Raw genomic sequence first — 18,698 nt, 5'->3', positions numbered from 1 at the left:
AACTTTTGAACTTTGCTGCAACGTTCATGTTTTTTTGGTTTGTTTTTCTGTTCTTTTAAAAAAAGTTTCTCGTTTTTCGTTATATTGAAGCTGTTTGTTATATCTTTTGCATTGATTTGGGACCAGCGGTAGAGCTGAGTGAGTTAAGGTTTTCATTTGCACTGTTGGGGAATGGAGGTGTGCTTGTTTAGATCTTGGTGTTTTTCTGGCGGGTAATTGTGTGGGGATTGTTTGATGTTGGATATGTTTGTATGAGCAGGGGAGAGGGTGAGGAGGGAACAATAGGTGGGAGACTATCCGGCGCCAGGGATGGGGACCACCAAGCTAGCTGGGCGGGTTGGCTCACGGAAGCGCAGTGGGTGGGTGTGCATCTGTTCGGTTTATTAAAGGGGTTGGTTTACAGAGTGTTGTCACTGGGGGGGGGTAAATATTGTGCTGACGAGGGAGGGACTTGGGCTAAGGGACAGAGAGGAGGTTGGGGGCGAAGGCTGCCTGGGGGTGGACCGGTGGAGGCGCGGACCATGGGCGAGAGGCAGGCCCCAAAAAGTGGATGGCTGATCAGCGAAGGGGGGGGGGGGGGGCAATGAGCCCCCCAACTAGGCTGATCACCTGGAATGTTCGAGGGTGAAATGGGCCGGACAAAAGGGCATGTTTGTTCACCCTGCTGAATCTCCAACCAGGTTCCCATCTCCGTCATTTACTCTCCCTATCTCCCTGGCTGCCTCCCTCTTTCTAAGCTGAAGGCGGACGTGGTAATGTTGCAGGAGATGCACCTTAGAGTAACTGACCAGGTTAGATTGAGGAAAGGCTGGGTCAGTCAGGTCTTTCACTCGGGACCAGACTCAAAGACAAGAGGGGTCACGATCCTGATCAATAAGTGGGTGGTGTTTGAGGCGGGCAGAAGTCTCAGATGTGGGAGGGCGGTGGGAAACTGGAAGGGGTGCAGGTGGTATTAGTAAATGTGTATGCGCCAAATTGGGATGATGTGGAGTTTATAAAGAGGATGCTGGGGAAGATACCGGACCTGGACTCGCACAGGTTGGTCATGGAAGGGGACTTCAACACAGTTATTGACCCTGGCATGGACCAGTCAAGCTCGAAAACGGACAGGGTGCCAGCAATGGCAAAGGAACTAAAAGGGTTCATGGAGCAGATGCGGGGGTGGATCCATGGAGATTTGGGCAGCCGAGGGTGAAGGAGTTCTCCTTCTACTCACACGTGCATAAAGTTTACTCCCGGATTGATTTCTTCATTTTGAGCAGGGCCTTACTGGCAGGGGTGGTGGACACGGGGTACTCGGCGATCACAATCTCAGACCATGCTCCGCATTGGATTCACCTGCAGGTTAGTAAAGACAGTAACCAGTGCCCGCACTGGAGGTTAGATGTGGGACTTTTGGCTGACGAAGGGGTGTGTGAGCGGCTGAGGAAATGTATTCAGAACTACCTGCAGGTCAACGACACGAGGGAAATTTCAGCAGCGGTGGTCTGAGAAGCACTGAAGGCGGTGGTCAGAGGGGAGCTGATCTCGATACGGGCCCATAGGGAGAAAGTGGACAGGGCAGAGATGGACCGACTGGTGAAGGAGATACAGCAGATCGATAGGAGGTATGCGGAGACCGCAGAGGCAGGGCTTTTAAGGGAACGGCGGAGGCTACAGGCAGAGTTTGGCTTGTCAACCACAGGGAGGGTGGTGGAGCAGCTGAGAAAGGCGAGGGGGGGGAGCGATCTATGAGAGAAGGCCAGCAGGAAGCTTGCACAGCAGCTTAGAAAGAGGGAGGCAGCCAGGGAGATAGGGAAAGTAAATGACGGAGATGGGAACCTGGTTGGAGATTCAGCAGGGGTGAATAAGGCATTTCGGGATTTCTACAGCAGGCTGTATAGGTCAGAACCCCCTGTGTGGCCGGAGAGGGTGAGGCACTTCTTGGAGGGGCTGAATTTCCCTAAGGTGGACGGGGAGCTGGTAGAAGGACGGCGGACTCCGATCGGGTTGGGAGAGATGGTGGAGGGTCTGAAGGCCATGCAGTCGGGTAAAGCCCCGGGGCCGGATGGGTACCCAGTGGAGTTTTATAAAAAGTTCTCTGGGATATTGGGGCCGGTGTTGATGAAGATGTTCAATGAGGCACGGGAAAGAGGGGTGCTGCTCCCGTCGATGTCACAGGCCACGATTTCGCTGATTCTGAAGCTGGACAAGAACCCGGAGCTGTGTGGGTCCTACAGGCCGATATCCCTGTTGAATGTGGAAGCGATATTGTTGGCCAACATTTTGTCCTCCAGGATTGAGGATTATGTTCTGGACATTGGGGAGGACGAGACGGGGTTTGTTAAGGGTAGGCAGTTGGTGGCCAATGGAAGAAGGTTGTTAAATGTGATCATGATGCCCCCGGAAGGTAGGGAGGTGGAGGTAGTGATCGCAATGGATGTAGAAAAGGCTTTTAATCGGGTAGAATGGGATTATGTGTGGGAGGTACTGGGACGGTTCGGATTTGGGCAGGGCTTTATTGACTGGGTCAGGTTGCTGTATCAGGCTCCTGTGGCACGCGTACGGACGGACAGGACAACATCGGGCTATTTTAGACTGCACCGGTGGACGAGACAGGGATGCCCCCTCTCCCCACTGTTGTGTGCGCTAGCTATAGAGCCGTTGGCAATTGCTCTGAGAGCCTCAAGGGGCTGGTGAGGCGAATGGGAGAGCTGCCATTTAGACTAATCGGGGGAAGCTTTAGGTACCAAGGCACTCAAATGGCGTGGGAATGGGACCAGCTGCATAAATTAAATCTGGCCCGGTTGGTAGACCAAATGAAGGACGATTTTTGGAGGTGGGACGCGCTTCTGTTGTCACTGGCTGGGAGGGTGCAGACGGTGGAGATAACGGTCCTCCCGAGATTCCTGTTTGTATTTCAGTGACTCCCCATCTTTATTCCGCAGTCCTTTTTTAAACGGGTCAACAAAGTGATCACTGGCTTTGTTTGGGTGGGCAAGACCCCGCGAGTAAGGAAGGTAATGCTTGAGCGGAGTCGGGGAGAGGGTGGGCTGGCACTGCCAAATTTTTGTAACTATTACTGACGGAGAATATCGCCATGATCAGGAAGTGGGTGGTGGGGGAGGGGCCGGCATGGGAGCGTATGGAGGCGGCTTCATGCAATGGCACCAGTCTGGGGGCGTTGGTAACTGCGCCTCTGCCATTCCCACCAGCACGATACTCCACCAGCCCCGTGGTGGCGGCGGCCCTGAGAGTCTGGGGGCAATGGAGGAGACATGTGGGAGCAGAGGGAGCATCGGTCTGGTCCACAATCTGTAATAATCACCGGTTTGCCCCGGGAAGTATGGATGGGGATACCGGATATGGCGGAGAGCAGGGATTGAGAGGATGGGGAATATGTTTATAGAGGGGAGCTTTCCGAGTATGAGGGCGCTGGAGGAGAAGTTCGGGTTGGCGAGGGGAAACAAATTCAGGTATCTGCAGGTGCGGGACTTCCTACGTAAACAGGAGTCAACCTTCCCGCTCCTACCGCCAAGGGAGATTCAGGACACGGTAGTTTCCAGAGGGTGGGTAGGAGAAGGGAGCGTCTGACATTTACAAGGAACTTATGGGGTCAGAGGAGATGCAGACCGAGGAGCTGAAGTGCAAGTGGGAGGAGGAGCTGGGAGGAGAGATAGAGGATGGTCTATGGGCGGACGCATTGAGTAGAGTCAACGCGTCCGCAACATGTGCCAGGCTCAGCCTGATACAATTCAAGGTCATTCATCGGGCTCACTTGACAGGGGCCCGGATGAGCAGAATCTTTGGGGTGGAAGACAGGTGTGCAAAATGTGCGGGAGGACCAGCGAACCATGTCCACATGTTCTGGACATGTCCGAAGCTCAGGGGATTTTGGCAGGGGTTTGCAGATGTCATGTCCACGGTGTTAAAAACAAGGGTGGCACGAGTCCAGAGGTGGTGATTTTCGGGGTGTCGGAAGACCCGGGAATCAAGGAGGAGAAAGAGACAGACGTTCTAGCCTTTGCTTCCCAGGTAGCCCAGAGACGGATACTATTAGCTTATAGGGACTCAAAGGCCCCGAAGTCGGAGACTTGGCTATCGGACATGGCTAGCTTTCTCTGTTTGGAGAAAATCAAGTTCGCCTTGAGAGGGTCACTGTAAGAACAAAGAACTAAGAACAAAGAAAATTACAGCACAGGAACAGGCCCTTCGGCCCTCCAACCCTGCGCCGATCCAGATCTTTTATCTAAACCTGTCGCCTATGTTCCAAGGATCTACTTCCCTCTGTTCACCGCCCGTTCATATATCTAGTTGCATCTTGAATGATGCTATCGTGCCCGCCTCTACCACCTCCGCTGGCAAAGCATTCCAGGCACCCACCACCCTCTGCGTAAAAAACTTTCCACGCACATCTCCCTTAAACTTTCCCCCTCTCACCTTGAAATCGTGACCCCTTGTAATTGACACCCCCATTCTTGGAAAAAGCTTGTTGCTATCCACCCTGTCCATACCTCTCATAATTTTGAAGACCTCAATCAGGTCCCCACTCAACCTCCGTCTTTCCAACGAAAACAATCCTAATCTACTCAACCTTTCTTCAAAGCTAGCACCCTCCATAGCAGGCAACATCCTGGTGAACCTCCGCTGCACCCTCTCTAAAGCATCCACATCCTTCTGGTAATGTGGCGACCAGAACAGCACGCAGTATTCCAAATGTGGGCTAACCAAAGTCCGAGACAACTGTAACATGACCGTCCGATGAAGGCAAGCATGCTGAATGCCTTCTTGACCACTCTATTGACCTGCGTTGTCACCTTCAAGGTACAATGGACCTGAACTCCCAGATCTCTCTGTATATCAATTTTCTGCAGGACTCTTCCCTTGACCGTGTAGTCCGCTTTTGAATTGTGGAACACCACTAGTCACCTTTCTCCATTTTGAGACACTCCCTTCCACCACTACTCTCTGTCTCCTGTTGCCCAGCCAGTTCTTTATCCATCTAGCTAGTACACCCTGAACCCCATACAACTTCACATTTTCCATCAACCTGTCATGGGAAACTTTATCAAACGCCTTACTGAAGTCCATGTATATGACATCTACAGCCCTTTCCTCATCAATTAACATCGTCACTTCCTCAAAGAATTCTATTAGGTTTGTAAGACATGACCTTCCCTGCACAAAACCATGCTGCCTATTACTGTTAAGTCTATTTTCTTCCAAATGTGAATAGATCCTATCCCTCAGTATCTTCTCCAACAGTTTGCCTACCAATGACGTCAAGCTCATAGGTCTATAATTCCCTGGATTATCCCTGCTAACCTTCTGAAACAAAGGGACAACATTAGCAATTCTCCAGTCCTCAGGGACCTTACCCGTGCTCAACGATGCTGCAAAGATATCTGTTAAGGACCCAGCTATTTCGTTCCTCGCTTCCCTCAGTAACCTGGGATAGATCCCATCCGGACCTGGGGACTTGTCCACCTTAATATTTAAACATCCATCCCTAGCCTCAACATCCGTCATGTCCCTCTCCTTGGTGAATACCGATGCAAAATACTCATTAAGAATCTCACCCATTTCCTCTGACACCATGCATAAGACTCTTTTGTCTTTCAGTGGGCCAATCCTTTCTCTAGTTACCTATTGCTCCTTATATACGAATAAAAGGCTTTGGGATTTTCCTTAACCCTGGTCGCCAAAGATATTTCATGACCCCTTTTAGCCCTCTTTATTGTGCGTTTGAGATTTGTCCTACTTTCTCGATATTCCTCCAAAGCTTCATCAGTTTTAAGTCGCCTAGATCTTATGTATGCTTACTTTTTCATCTTAGCTAGTCTCACAATTCCACCTGTCATCCATGGTTCCCTAATCTTGCCATTTCTATCCCTCATTTTCACAGGGACATGTCTGTCCTGCACTCTAATCAACCTTTCCTTAAAAGACTCCCACATTTCAAATGTGGATTTACCCTTAAACAGCTGCTCCCAATCCACATTCCCTAGCTCCTGCCGAATTTTGTTATACTTGCCATTCCCGAATTCAGCACTCTTCCTTTAGAACCACTCTCGTCTTTGTCCATGAGTATTCTAAAACTTACGGAATTGTGATCGCTATTCCCAAAGTAATTACCGACTGAAACTTCAACCATCTGGCCGGGATCATTCCCCAATACCAGGTCCAGTATGGCCCCTTCCCGAGTTGGACTATTTACATACTGCTCTAAAAAAACCTCTCCTGGATGCTCCTTACAAATTCTGCTCCATCTACGCCTCCAACACTGTGTGAGTCCCATTCAATGTTGGGGAAGTCAAAATCTCCCATCACGACCACCCTATTGCTCCTACATTTTTCTATAATCTGTCTACATATTTGTACCTCTACTTCACGCTCGCTTTTGGGAGGCCTGTAGTAAAGTCCCAACAATGTTACTGCACCCTTCCTATTTCTTAGCTCTACGCATAGTGCCTCAGTGCTGAAATCCTCCATCGTGCCCTCCTTAATCACAGCTGTGATATCATCTTTGACCAGTAATACCACTCCTCCAACCCATTTACCTCCCTCTCTATCCCTCCTGAAGCATCTATACCCTGGGATATTTAGTTGCCAGTCTTGCCCTTCCCTCAACCAAGTCTCACTAATACCAATAACATCATATTCTCAGATATTAATCCAAGCCCTAAATTCATCTGCCTTACCTGCTATACTTCTCACATTGATACAAATGCACCTCAGACCACCTGTCCCTTTGCGTTCATCATCTCTTCCCTGTCTACTCTTCCCCTTAGTCGCATTGAGTTTATTATCTAGTATCTTACTGGCTTTAGTTGCTGCCTCTTGACTGACCTCTAACTTCCTAATCTGGTTCCCATTCCCCTGCCACATTAGTTTAAAACCTCCCCAACAGTGTTAGCAAAAGAACCCCCTTCAACATTGGTTCCAGTCCTGCCCAGGTGTAGACCATCCGATTTGTAATGGTCCCACCACCCCCAGAACCGGTTCCAATGTCCCAAAAATCTGAACCCCTCCCTCCTGCACCATCTCTCACGCCATGTATTCATTCTGACTATTCTTGAATTTCTACTCTGACTGTCTCGTAGCACTGGTATCAATCCTGAGATTACTACCTTTGAGGTCCGACTTTTTAACTTATCTCCTAACTCCCTAAATTCTGATTGTAGGACCTCATCCCGTTTTTTACCTATATTGTTGGTGCCGATATGCACCACGACAACTGGCTGTTCACCCTCCCCTTCAGTATGTCCTGCAGCCGATCTGAGACATCCCTGACCCGTGCACCTGGGAGGCAACATACCATTCGGGAGTCTCGTTTTCGACCACAGAAACGCCTGGCTACTCTCCTTACGATTGAATCCCCTATGATTATAGCCCTGCCAGTCTTTTTCCTGCCCTTCTGTGCAGCAGAGCCAACCACGATGCCATGAGCCTGGCTACTACTGCCTTCCACTGGTGAGACATCTCCACCAACAGTATCCAAAAAGGTATACCTGTTTTGGAGGGAGATGGCCGCAGGGGACACCTGCACTGCCTTCCAGCTCTTTCTCTGCATTTTGGTCACCTATTCCCTATCTCCCTCACCAATCCTAATCTGCGGAGTGACCAACTCACTAAACGTGCTATCCACGACATCCTCAGCATCACGGATGCTCCAAAGTGAGTCCATCCGCAGCTCCATAGCCGTTATGCGCTCTAACAGGAGCTGCATCTGGACACACTTCCCGCACATGAAGGAGTCAGGTGCATCGGCCGTCTCCCTGAACTCCCACATTGAGCACGAGGAGCATAACACGGGTCTGGGATCGCCTGCCATTTTTACATTTTACCTTAACTGATTACAAATATATCAAATAATGATTAAGTGAAAAGAATATAGATTTTACTTACCAATCACAATACTTACTAACACACGAAGAGTTAAATTTCGCCCAGCAACTGCTAATTGGAGCACTTGCCTTACCAGCCAATCAAGTCACTGCTTTGCTGTGATGTCATTCTTCAAGGTAAGTTTTTAAAGATTTTAAAGAGGTAAGCTTCCCTTCCCGACAGACCCCTGGGCCACTGCCCCCACCAAAAATCTGAAGTCCGCTTCTCCTGCAGCTGTGTCCCCGCCGCTCTCCTCGCGCTCTTTTATCCTGGGTCATCACCACTCTCCTCGCGCTCTTTTATCCTGTGTTCCCCTGCTCTCCTTGCGCTCTTTCACTGTGTCCCCGCCTTTCTCCTCGCACTCTTTCACTGTGTCCCCACCGCACGCCACTCGCTCTTTCAGTGTCCCCGCCGCTCTCCTCGTGCTCTTTTATCATAACATAAGAACTAGGAGCAGGAGTAGGCCATCTGGCACCTCGAGCCTGCTCCACCATTCAATGAGATCATGGCTGATCTTTTGTGGACTCAGCTCCACTTTCCGGCCCGAACACCATAACCTTTAATCCCTTTATTCTTCAAAAAACTATCTATCTTTATCTTAAAAACATTTAATGAAGGAGCCTCTACTGCTTCACTGGGCAAGGAATTCCATAGATTCACAACCCTTTGGGTGAAGTAGTTCCTCCTAAACTCAGTCCTAAATTTACTTCCCCTTATTTTGAGGCTATGCCCCCTAGTTCTGCTTTCACCCGCCAGTGGAAACAACCTGCCCGCATCTATCCTATCTATTCCCTTCATAATCTTATATGTTTCTATAAGATCCCCCCTCATCCTTCTAAATTCCAACGAGTACACTCCCAGTCTACTCAACCTCTCCTCGTAATCCAAACCCTTCAGCTCTGGGATTAACCTAGTGAATCACCTCTGCACACCCTCCAGTGCCAGTACGTCCTTTCTCAAGTAAGGAGACCAAAACTGAACACAATACTCCAGGTGTGGCCTCACTAACACCTTATACAATTGCAGCAGAACCTCCCTAGTCTTAAACTCCATCCCTCTAGCAATGAAGGACAACATTCCATTTGCCTTCTTAATCACCTGTTGCACCTGAAAACCAACTTTCTGCGACTCATGCACTAGCACACCCAGGTCTCTCTGCACAACAGCATGTTTTAATATTTTATCATTTAAATAATAATCCCTTTTGCTGTTATTCCTACCAAAATGGATAACCTCACATTTGTCAACATTGTATTCCATCTGCCAGACCATAGCCCATTCACTTAGCCTATCCAAATCCCTCTGCAGACTTCCAGTATCCTCTGCACTTTTTGCTTTACCACTTATCTTAGTGTCGTCTGCAAACTTGGACACATTGCCCTTGGTCCCCAACTCCAAATCATCTATGTAAATTGTGAACAGTTGTGGGCCCAACACTGATCCCTGAGGGACACCACTAGCTACTGATTGCCAACCAGAGAAACACCCATTAATCCCCACTCTTTGCGTTCTATTAATTAACCATGCTACTACTTTCTATCCATGCTACTACTTTCCCCTTAATGCCATGCATCTTTATCTTATGCAACAACCTTTTGTGTGGCACCTTGTCAAAAGCTTTCTGGAAATCCAGATATACCACATCCATTGACTCCTCGTTATCTACCGCACTGTTAATGTCCTCAAAAAATTCCACTAAATTAGTTAGGCACGACCTGCCCTTTATGAACCCATGCTGCGTCTGCCCAATGGGACAATTTCCATCCAGATGCCTCGCTATTTCTTCCTTGATGATAGATTCCAGCATCTTCCCTACTACCGAAGTTAAGCTCACTGGCCTATAATTACCGGCTTTCTGCCTACCTCCTTTTTTAAACAGTGGTGTCACGTTTGCTAATTTCCAATCCGCCGGGACCACCCCAGAGTCTAGTGAATTTTGGTAAATTATCACTAGTGCATTTGCAATTTCCCTAGCCATCTCTTTTAGCACTCTGGGATGCATTCCATCAGGTCCAGGAGACTTGTCTACCTTTAGCCCATTAGCTTGCCCATCACTACCTCCTTGGTGGTAACAATCCTCTCAAGGTCCTCACCTGTCATAGCCTCATTTCCATCAGTCACTGGCATGTTATTTGTGTCTTCCACTGTGAAGACCGACCCAAAAAACCTGTTCAGTTCCTCAGCCATTTCCTCATCTCCTATTATTAAATCTCCCTTCTCATCCTCTAAAGGACCAATATTTACTTCAGCCACTCTTTTTTGTTTTATATGTTTGTAGAAACTTTTACTATCTGTTTTTATACTCTGAGCAAATTTACTCTCATAATCTATCTTACTCTTCTTTATAGCTTTTTTAGTAGCTTTCTGTTGCCCCCTAAAGATTTCCCAGTCCTCTAGCCTCCCACTAATTTTTGCTACTTTGTATGCTTTTTCCTTCAATTTGATACTCTCCCTTATTTCCTTAGATATCCACGGTCGATTTTCCCTCTTTCTACCGTCCTTCCTTTTTGTTGGTACAAACCTTTGCTGAGCACTGTGAAAAATCACTTGGAAGGTTCTCCACTGTCCCTCAACTGTTTCACTATAAAGTCTTTGCTCCCAGTCTACCTTAGCCAGTTCTTCTCTCATCCCATTGTAATCTCCTTTGTTTAAGCACAAAACACGAGTGCTTGATTTTACCTTCTCACCCTCCATCTGTATTTTAAATTCCACCATATTGTGATCGCACCTCCCTTACCATCCACTCTGTCCTTCCGAAAAGTTTGATACCCTCGGATATTTAACTCCCAGTCATGACCATCCTTTCATCATGTTTCAGTAATGGCCACTAAATCATAGTCATTCACGATGATTTGCGCCATCAACTCATTTACCTTATTCCGAATACTATGAGCATTCAGGTAAAGTACACTTATGTTGGCTTTTTTTACCTCTGTTCTGAATCTTAACACCTCGATCAGTAACCTCTCCTAAGTTATATTTCCTCTTAACCTTTCTCCTAATTTTCCTTGTCGTCGAACCCATAGCTTCATGTAACAACCTGCCACGTTGCTTACCATTAATGTTTTCACTTCCCGTTTTATTTCTTTTAGCATTCCTGGTCCTATTCACTGAGCTCCCCTCAGTCACTGTACCTTGTACTGTCGCCCTTTTTAATTTTTGACTATGGCTTCTCTGCCTTACACTTTCCCCCTTACTGCCTTTTATTTCTGTCCCTGTTTTACTACCTTCCAACTTCCTGCATCGGTTCCCATCCCCCTGCCACATTAGAATAAACTCTCCCCAACAGCTCTAGCAAACACCCCCCCTAGGACATCGGTTCCAGTCCTGCCCAGGTGCAGACTGTCCGGTTTGTACTGGTCCCACCTCCCCAGAACCGGTTCCAATGTCACAGGAATTTGAATCCCTCCCTCTTGCACCATCTCTCGAGCCACGTATTCATCCTCTCTATCCTGACATTCCTACTCTGACTAGCTCGTGGCACTGGTAGCAATCCTGAGATTACTACCTTTGAGGTCCTACTTTTTAGTTTAACTCCTAGCTCCCTAAATTCAGCTTGTAGGACCTCGTCCCGTTTTTTACCTATATAGTTGGTGTCTATGTGCACCACGACAGCTGGCTGTTCACCCCCCCCCCCCCCCCCCAGAATGTCCTGCAGCCGCTCCGAGACATCCTTGACCCTTGCACCAGGGAGGCAACATACCGTCCTGGAGTCTCGATTGCGTCCGCAGAACCGCCTGTCTATTCCCCTTACAATTGAGTCCCCTATCACTATAGCCCTGCCATTCTTCTTCCTGCCCAGCTGCGCAGCAGAGCCAGCCACGGTGCCATGAACCTGGCTGCTGCTGCCTTCCCCTGGTGAGCCATCTCCCTCAACAGTATCCAATGCAGTATATCTGTTTTGCAGGGAGATGACCGCAGAGGACACCTGCACTGCCTTCCTACTCTTGCTCTGTCTTTTGGTCACCCATTTACTATCTCCGTCAGTACCTTTCACCTGCGGTGTGACCAACTCGCTAAACGTGCTATCCACGACGTCCTCAGCATCGTGGATGCTGCAAAGTGAGTCCATCTGCAGCTCCAAAGCCGTCAAGTTGTCTAACAGGAGCTGCAACTGGACACACTTCTTGCACGTGAAGGAGCCAGGGACAGTGGACGTGTCCCTGAGCTCCCATATGGCACACGAGGAGCATGACACAGGTCTGAGATCTCCTGCCATGTCTTAAACCTTCTGTTAACTTCAACAACTACAATTTCAACAACAAAAAAACAAGAAAAAATAAATAAATATACCAATGAAAAGAAACAGAAAAACAGAAACACTACTTACCAGGGATAAAAAGCACTTCCTCCCCACCCAGCTTCGAATTCCCACCTAGATTCAAATTCCCAAACTCACTCTTTGCTGTCCCATTCTGGCTGTGTCTTCACTGGCTCACTGGGAGAACTCACTGGGAGTGAGTTTACAAGTTGCTCTTTTTAAACTGTCCTGAATTGACTCCCCTCCCCCACCTGCTTTTAGATCAAGGTAGATTTAAGTGACTGACACTTAACTGCCAACCAGTTATGTGAGTGGGTGGGGCAGCCCTTGTTAACCTATACTGCACAATACTAGCTTAATTTAAACTCCTGAAATTTAAAAGGAGCTGCCTTACTGATTCAATTCAATTCAATTCCCACCTGGATTCAAATTCCCAAACTCACTCTTTGCTGTCTCACTCTGGCTGTCTTCTCTCTGGCTCACTGGGAGAACTCACTGGGAGTGGGTTTACAAGTTGCTCTTTTTAAACTGTCCTGAATTGACTCCCCTCCCCCACCTGCTTTTAGATCAAGGTAGATTTAAGTGACTGACACTTAACTGCCAACCAGTTATGTGAGTGGGTGGGGCAGCCCTTGTTAACCTACACTGCACAATACTAGCTTAATTTAAATTAATTTAAACTCCTGAAATTTAAAAGGAGCTGCCTTACTGATTCAATTCAATTCCCACCTAGATTCAAATTCCCAAACTCACTCTTTGCTGTCCACTCTGGCTGTCTTCTCTCTGGCTCACTGGGAGAACTCACTGGGAGTGGGTTTACAAGTTGCTCTTTTTAAACTGTCCTGAATTGACTCCCCTCCCCCACCTGCTTTTAGATCAGGGTAGATTTAAGTGACTGATACTTAACTGCCAACCAGTTTTGTGAGTGGGTGGGGCAGCCCTTGTTAACCTACACTGCACAATACTAGCTTAATTTAAAATTAATTTAAACTCCTGAAATTTAAAAGGAGCTGCTTACTGATTCAATTCAATTCAATTCAATTCCCACCTAGATTCAAATTCCCAAACTCACTCTTTGCTGTCTCACTCTGGCTGTCTTCTCTCTGGCTCACTGGGAGTGAGTTTACAAGTTGCTCTTTTTAAACTGTCCTGAATTGACTCCCCTCCCCCACCTGCTTTTAGATCAAGGTAGATTTAAGTGACAGGCACTTAACTGCCAACCAGTTATGTGAGTGGGTGGGGCAACCCTTGTTAACCTACACTGCACAATACTAGACTAATTTAAATTAATTTAAACTCCTGAAATTTAAAAGGAGCTGCCTTACTGATTCAATTCAATTCAAACCTAGATTCAAATTCCCAAACTCACTCTTTGCTGTCTCACTCTGGCTGTCTTCTCTCTGGCTCACTGGGAGAACTCACTGGGAGTGAGTTTACAAGTTGCTCTTTTTAAACTGTCCTGAATTGACTCCCCTCCCCCACCTGCTTTTAGATCAAGGTCTCCGCTGCTCTCCTCGCGCTCTTTCACTGTGCCCCTGCTGCTCACCTCGTGCTCTTTTATCCTGTGCCCCCGCCGCTCTCCTCGTGCTCTTTCACTGTGTCTCCGCCGCTCTCCTCGCGCTCTTTCACTGTGTCCCCACCGCTCTCCTCGCGCTCTTTCACTGCCGTTAGGGTTTGCCTGGAGGTGGCAACCGTTCACGACTTCTTCGCGGAAAATTAATCGTCAGCAGAAGGGGGGGGGGGGGGTTAGTTTAGCTTAGAGTAGGGGATTAATAAAGGTGGAACCTGTCAGGAAGGGAGACGGCTTTTGCACTGTGTTTGTAGTTTCATGGAGATTGTTTATTTTTTTGTTGTTATAATACCAAAAATACCTCAATAAAATGTTTATTAAAAAAAAATACAAAGTGCTAATGAGGAAATGGAGACTACCTCAAAGGTCAGCCAATGGGGATTCGGCAGTAGTTCATCAGCTCCTATTAGGGTGTTGTAAAATAATTTTTCAAGTGGTTCCTAAAATTCCAATGGCGGGTCGCTCAGGGTTTAGAAAAATGCAATCTAAAATACTGAAACCTTTTTATTGGCCAGGATTGCATGAATATATGAATATATTTTGCAAGACATGTCATAATGTCAGGTGGAGGAGCAACCCCAAGCATTAATCGAATCTGCATCCTTTGTTCTGATACCAGCTTTTGAAGAACAATTCAGCAGGGTCTTACTGAATTGTGTCAGACCCCAACCTAAAACCAGAAGGGGATATCAGTATATTTTTTAAATTATGAATATTTCCTGAGGCAATGTCTTTGGGGAAGATTATGGCAAAAATGATAGTGACAAAATTGGTTCAATTCTTTTCAAGGTATGGATTACCTGAGGAAATACAATCAAATCAAGATTCAAATATTATAATATGGGTTTATGATGCGTGATTGGTGGGGCAGGGGCACAGTCATCCCGCATCAATCAGCATTGGGGAGTGATCTCAAGGGCACAGATGGCGTTCTTATGCTTCTGCGTTCTTATGCTTCTCCTCCCTGTTCACCCATCGATGTATTGCTGCATGAAATCATTTCCTGCCTGGTCGTTCCCCTTTGAAAACAAGGGTCATGGTGACATAAAAGCATCCCTGACAAGTTATGATGTCAAACTGCTGCCACGCATGTTGGCTATGTGAGGGTATGGGTGAAATTATTATTCTACTTGAAATTTCCTACGTTCGTGAGAGTTGGGAGTGCTGTTTAGGTTTTACAATGGCCACTTACCACCAGCGCCTGTATTTAACCAGAGCTTAATGTATTCAAATTAACATGAGGGCAGATGGGAAGTAGTGCTATTTAATTCATCTCTCATAAATCATGGATATTGGAGGGAAGTAATGTCTGCAAACAAAGAGGTGCTGGCTTCCAGCCAGCAAACAAGATGACACCAAACTGTTACATAAATGTATCAGTAGCTTACTCTGCTTGCAATCTGGTAGCTATTAGAATGACATGAGCACAACTGTCAAATCAGAGATTTTCTGAGGAATCTTCATGCGGCTCAGCAACATCCTGGCCCTAATAAGATTCACCCCTTCACCATTCTTCTCATCGAAGGAGATATCTCACTCCTCCATGTCTCCCTCTGCCAAGATACCTCTCTTTCGCAGTACAAGGTCATGCAGGGCACAACAGACAACGATGATCCAGGCCACATCACACTCTGTGGTGAGTACTGGACACTTCCACCATGGTCGTGCAAACATCTGAACCTCTGGCAGAATTCTCCACGCCAGAAACAAAGTGCTGAGGCAGGGACTGAATCGGTGGTGTTCTACGACAGAAAAATTGGAGCTGTTCCTAGATCAACCCACGAACTTTTAAGGGTCTAGCACCACCACCACGTGGAAAACAATCGATTGCAATGAAAAATAGTGTCAGATTTGCTGGATTAGGGATTGGCACTCGAGAGGCTGACAAGCTGCAGCTGCATATAAGCACTCCACTCCCCACACACACACTCAACCCAGCCAACATGATGGCAGCAATTCGAGCAGCACCACAATGCACTGATGCTGAACTTGAGACCCTACGAGACGCAGCGAAGTAGAAGCAGGCCACCCTATACCCTGCGGTGGGGAGGCGATTGTCACCCACTGCCGTGCACCGGGCATTGGTGCAGGTGGCAAAGCCTGTGAGCACCATGGGCAACACCGCTAGGACTGGCCAGCAGTGCTGCAAGAAAATTCACAATCTCCTCAGGGCGGCCAGGATGAGGAGGCAGCACTGTGGGCTTGGCACTAACCCACAATCAACATACCTATAATCCTCCCCCCCCCCCCCCCCCGCAAACTGAACAGCGACCGAACACATACCTTACACCACCTCCAAGCACCCATACCAGCCGCCATGGCCAGGAGCCCTGGCCAAAGACCACCAGCTACCTACTCCGTGTGCTGCATGTATCCGACTGTCTAATACTGTGCGTTTTCTGACTCCTCCCCCACCCATAGGAGAAGGTAGCGCACAACCGCCAGGAACGGGAGAAAACCGGAGGGGGAACCACTGGACCTGCGGCCCCTCACGCAGCAGAACAGTGGACCCGGGACTTGACCACCAGGCTCGGGGTGCAGAGGTCGGTATCAGGTGAGTAATGAGTTGATTTCCGGTTCCCCGTGGCACGTGAGTCGCCACTCCCGCACATTCCCACCACCCCCAGTCACCCCGGTACACTGCCCCACCACCACACACCTCCCCGCACTGCCCCATTCATCCCCACAACCCCTAACTGCCCCTTCACCACCACTACCTACGCTGCCCCGTCTACCACCACACATCAGCCCTTCCCACGTCCAATCATGCGTCATGTCTTGTGTCTTGGGAGGATCACCTGGCGATGACATAGACCCTTCTGGTATCGCCCGAACCCAAGCACAACCCAATCCTCAGGAGAGCAGCGAGGACACGGACGGAAACCATCGCCCCGGAGCCGGCTACACTCCGGACCACCGGTCCGGGGATGACACTGACTTTCAGTCACAGCTGTCTGCCAACACCCTCCACCATCCCAGAGACACGCACATCGGTTGGGAAATTTAGCGAAGAGGCTCCTGGGGCAACATCTGATGTGCACCACACACTTGCTGCGGTCCAGCAGGTGGATGCAGGAACCCCTGAGGGGGCGGAAAGTCGGAGGGCAGCCTGACCTCAAGGACTAGCTGCAATACGGATTTGTTTCAGGATTCTATAAAGGGCGGCCCCATCTATTGTGGAGATGCAATCTCAGAGCCAGAGACATGAGAGGGTGTCAGGAAACGTCTAACGCCTGCAGGTGCAATTGGAATAATCGCACCACCTGCAGCAGCAGAAGATGGTGCCGGCCATGCGTGTTAACCAGGCCAACATCTCATGGGTGGCATTAGCGGTGGAGGTCTTGGGGTTGAAGGTTTCATTCATGTGCCAGGATGTCCAAGCTCTAGGGAACTCTGCGCAGGCGTTGGCCGAGGACTGGGTTGCCCTCTCACAGGCAGCCATGTGCCAGGACCACCTGGACATTGCAGCGGCGCTCCTCAGCATGGCCCAGTCACAAGGGCCATGGCTGAGGGCATCGGCGGCATTGCCCAGGCACTGGCCAACGGTGCAGTGGTGGCGCAGTCAATGGCTGATGTGGCACAAACCCAGAAGGGTTGCAGCATTTTATCTCTCCTCAGCAGTATTCTGTGGATGTTGAACTAGCATCAACAGCCACATCTTCTGGAAGTGTCTCTTGTCCCAAAGTAGCCAGCCTGCAATACCTGTGGCATCTGCAAGTGACTCAAAACTAAAGCGCTCTGAGCTCTCTGTCTCCAAGCACAAAAATGCCTTCTGGGATCATAATTTAGCTGTACGTACCAATAGTGAAATTGTTTTCGATTGTTTAATCTGACAGAATATTGCCAGGGAGTTCTCAAGACCATATGTGCAGTCAATTGCAGCTGCATTTGCAGGAAACCAGATATTGCTGCAAATACCAGCCCTCTTGTACATTTTCATGAACAGAGCTTCTGTGACTTCCATGTATGGCTGTGTGAAACAGATGGGGGAATGCTGCACACAAGTGAAGGTTCCTGCAGCTTTGCCTTTCAACATTTCCATGAATAAGCACCACTTGAGATACACCCGTGGTAGGGTCAATGCTCACTGTTGCATTTGTCCATCTTCATCAGCATCTTAACATTCTAGAGGCACCATTGTCTCTTGTTGCTCAAGCTGTTGTTCCTCCTGGCCCCACGTCACAATGCAGCAGGTCCTTCTCTTTATTTATATGAGAGCCAGAACTAAGGCAAGCTTGCATACAACCTGGATCTTCCATGCCTCTTTGGATTGGTGAATACAAGGGTGACACGATGGCACAATGGCCTCACGTTGCCAGAGGCCCGGATTCGATTCCAACCTTGGGTGACTGTCACATTCTTCCTCAGTTTGCATGGATTTCCTACGAGTGCTCCAATTTTCTCGCACAGTCCAAAAATGTGTAGGTTAGGTGAATCAGCTGCGCAAGATTGCCCCGAGGTGGGGTTACGCGGATAGGGTGGGAAATTGAGTCTAGGTTGGGTGCTCTTTCAGAAGGTTGGTGCAGACTCAATGGGCCGAATGGCCTCCTTCTGCACTGCAGGTATTATATGATTCTATAAGTTTGATAAAATTATTGAGCATAACCTTTTCAGATTTTCCTCCATCACCAAGCCAGCAGACCATTGGTAATGCATGAATGTGAATTTACACTAGGTAGATAAGGGAAGTGATTTAAAATTAACTGCTGTATTTCAAAAATAACACATATAATTGGGGATTGAAATTAGGTGAAACAAAATAAAAGTTTACTTTTATAAAATAACTTTTATAAAGTAACATGAAAAATTGGTAAATACAAGGAAAAATAACTTTTAAAGGATAGAAACAATGCAGTGAAAGGTCAAAGGTCAGGAGGTCCGCAAGGCAAAGCCACAGAAGTGAATAGGAAACCATGGCCGGCAACGTCAATGACTAGTATCAAGCCCTGAAGGCCTGGCGACAGGGCCACAAGACGTTCAATGACCTTAGATGGGAGGTCC

General features: G+C 48.1%; 1 protein-coding gene across 1 annotated transcript in view; it reads right to left on the bottom strand.

Moving 5' to 3' along the window:
• Positions 1-17,739, bottom strand: part of LOC140413697 (NACHT, LRR and PYD domains-containing protein 1b allele 2-like) — a 163,859-nt gene extending 146,120 nt beyond the window's left edge. The window contains exons 1-2 of the mRNA XM_072500926.1: positions 17,497-17,739; positions 15,086-15,104 (exon numbers count right to left, since the gene is read on the bottom strand). Of these exons, the coding sequence (XP_072357027.1) occupies positions 15,086-15,104; positions 17,497-17,739 (262 nt within the window). The remainder of the gene's footprint in view (positions 1-15,085; positions 15,105-17,496) is intronic.
• Between the last annotated feature and the right edge of the window lie 959 nt (positions 17,740-18,698).

Source organism: Scyliorhinus torazame, chromosome 1 (genome assembly GCF_047496885.1).
Source record: "Scyliorhinus torazame isolate Kashiwa2021f chromosome 1, sScyTor2.1, whole genome shotgun sequence".
In the NCBI taxonomy this organism is placed as follows: Eukaryota; Metazoa; Chordata; class Chondrichthyes; order Carcharhiniformes; family Scyliorhinidae; genus Scyliorhinus; species Scyliorhinus torazame.
The sequence above is the reverse complement of the archived record's forward strand: the minus strand, read 5'-3'. Positions and strand labels throughout refer to the sequence as shown.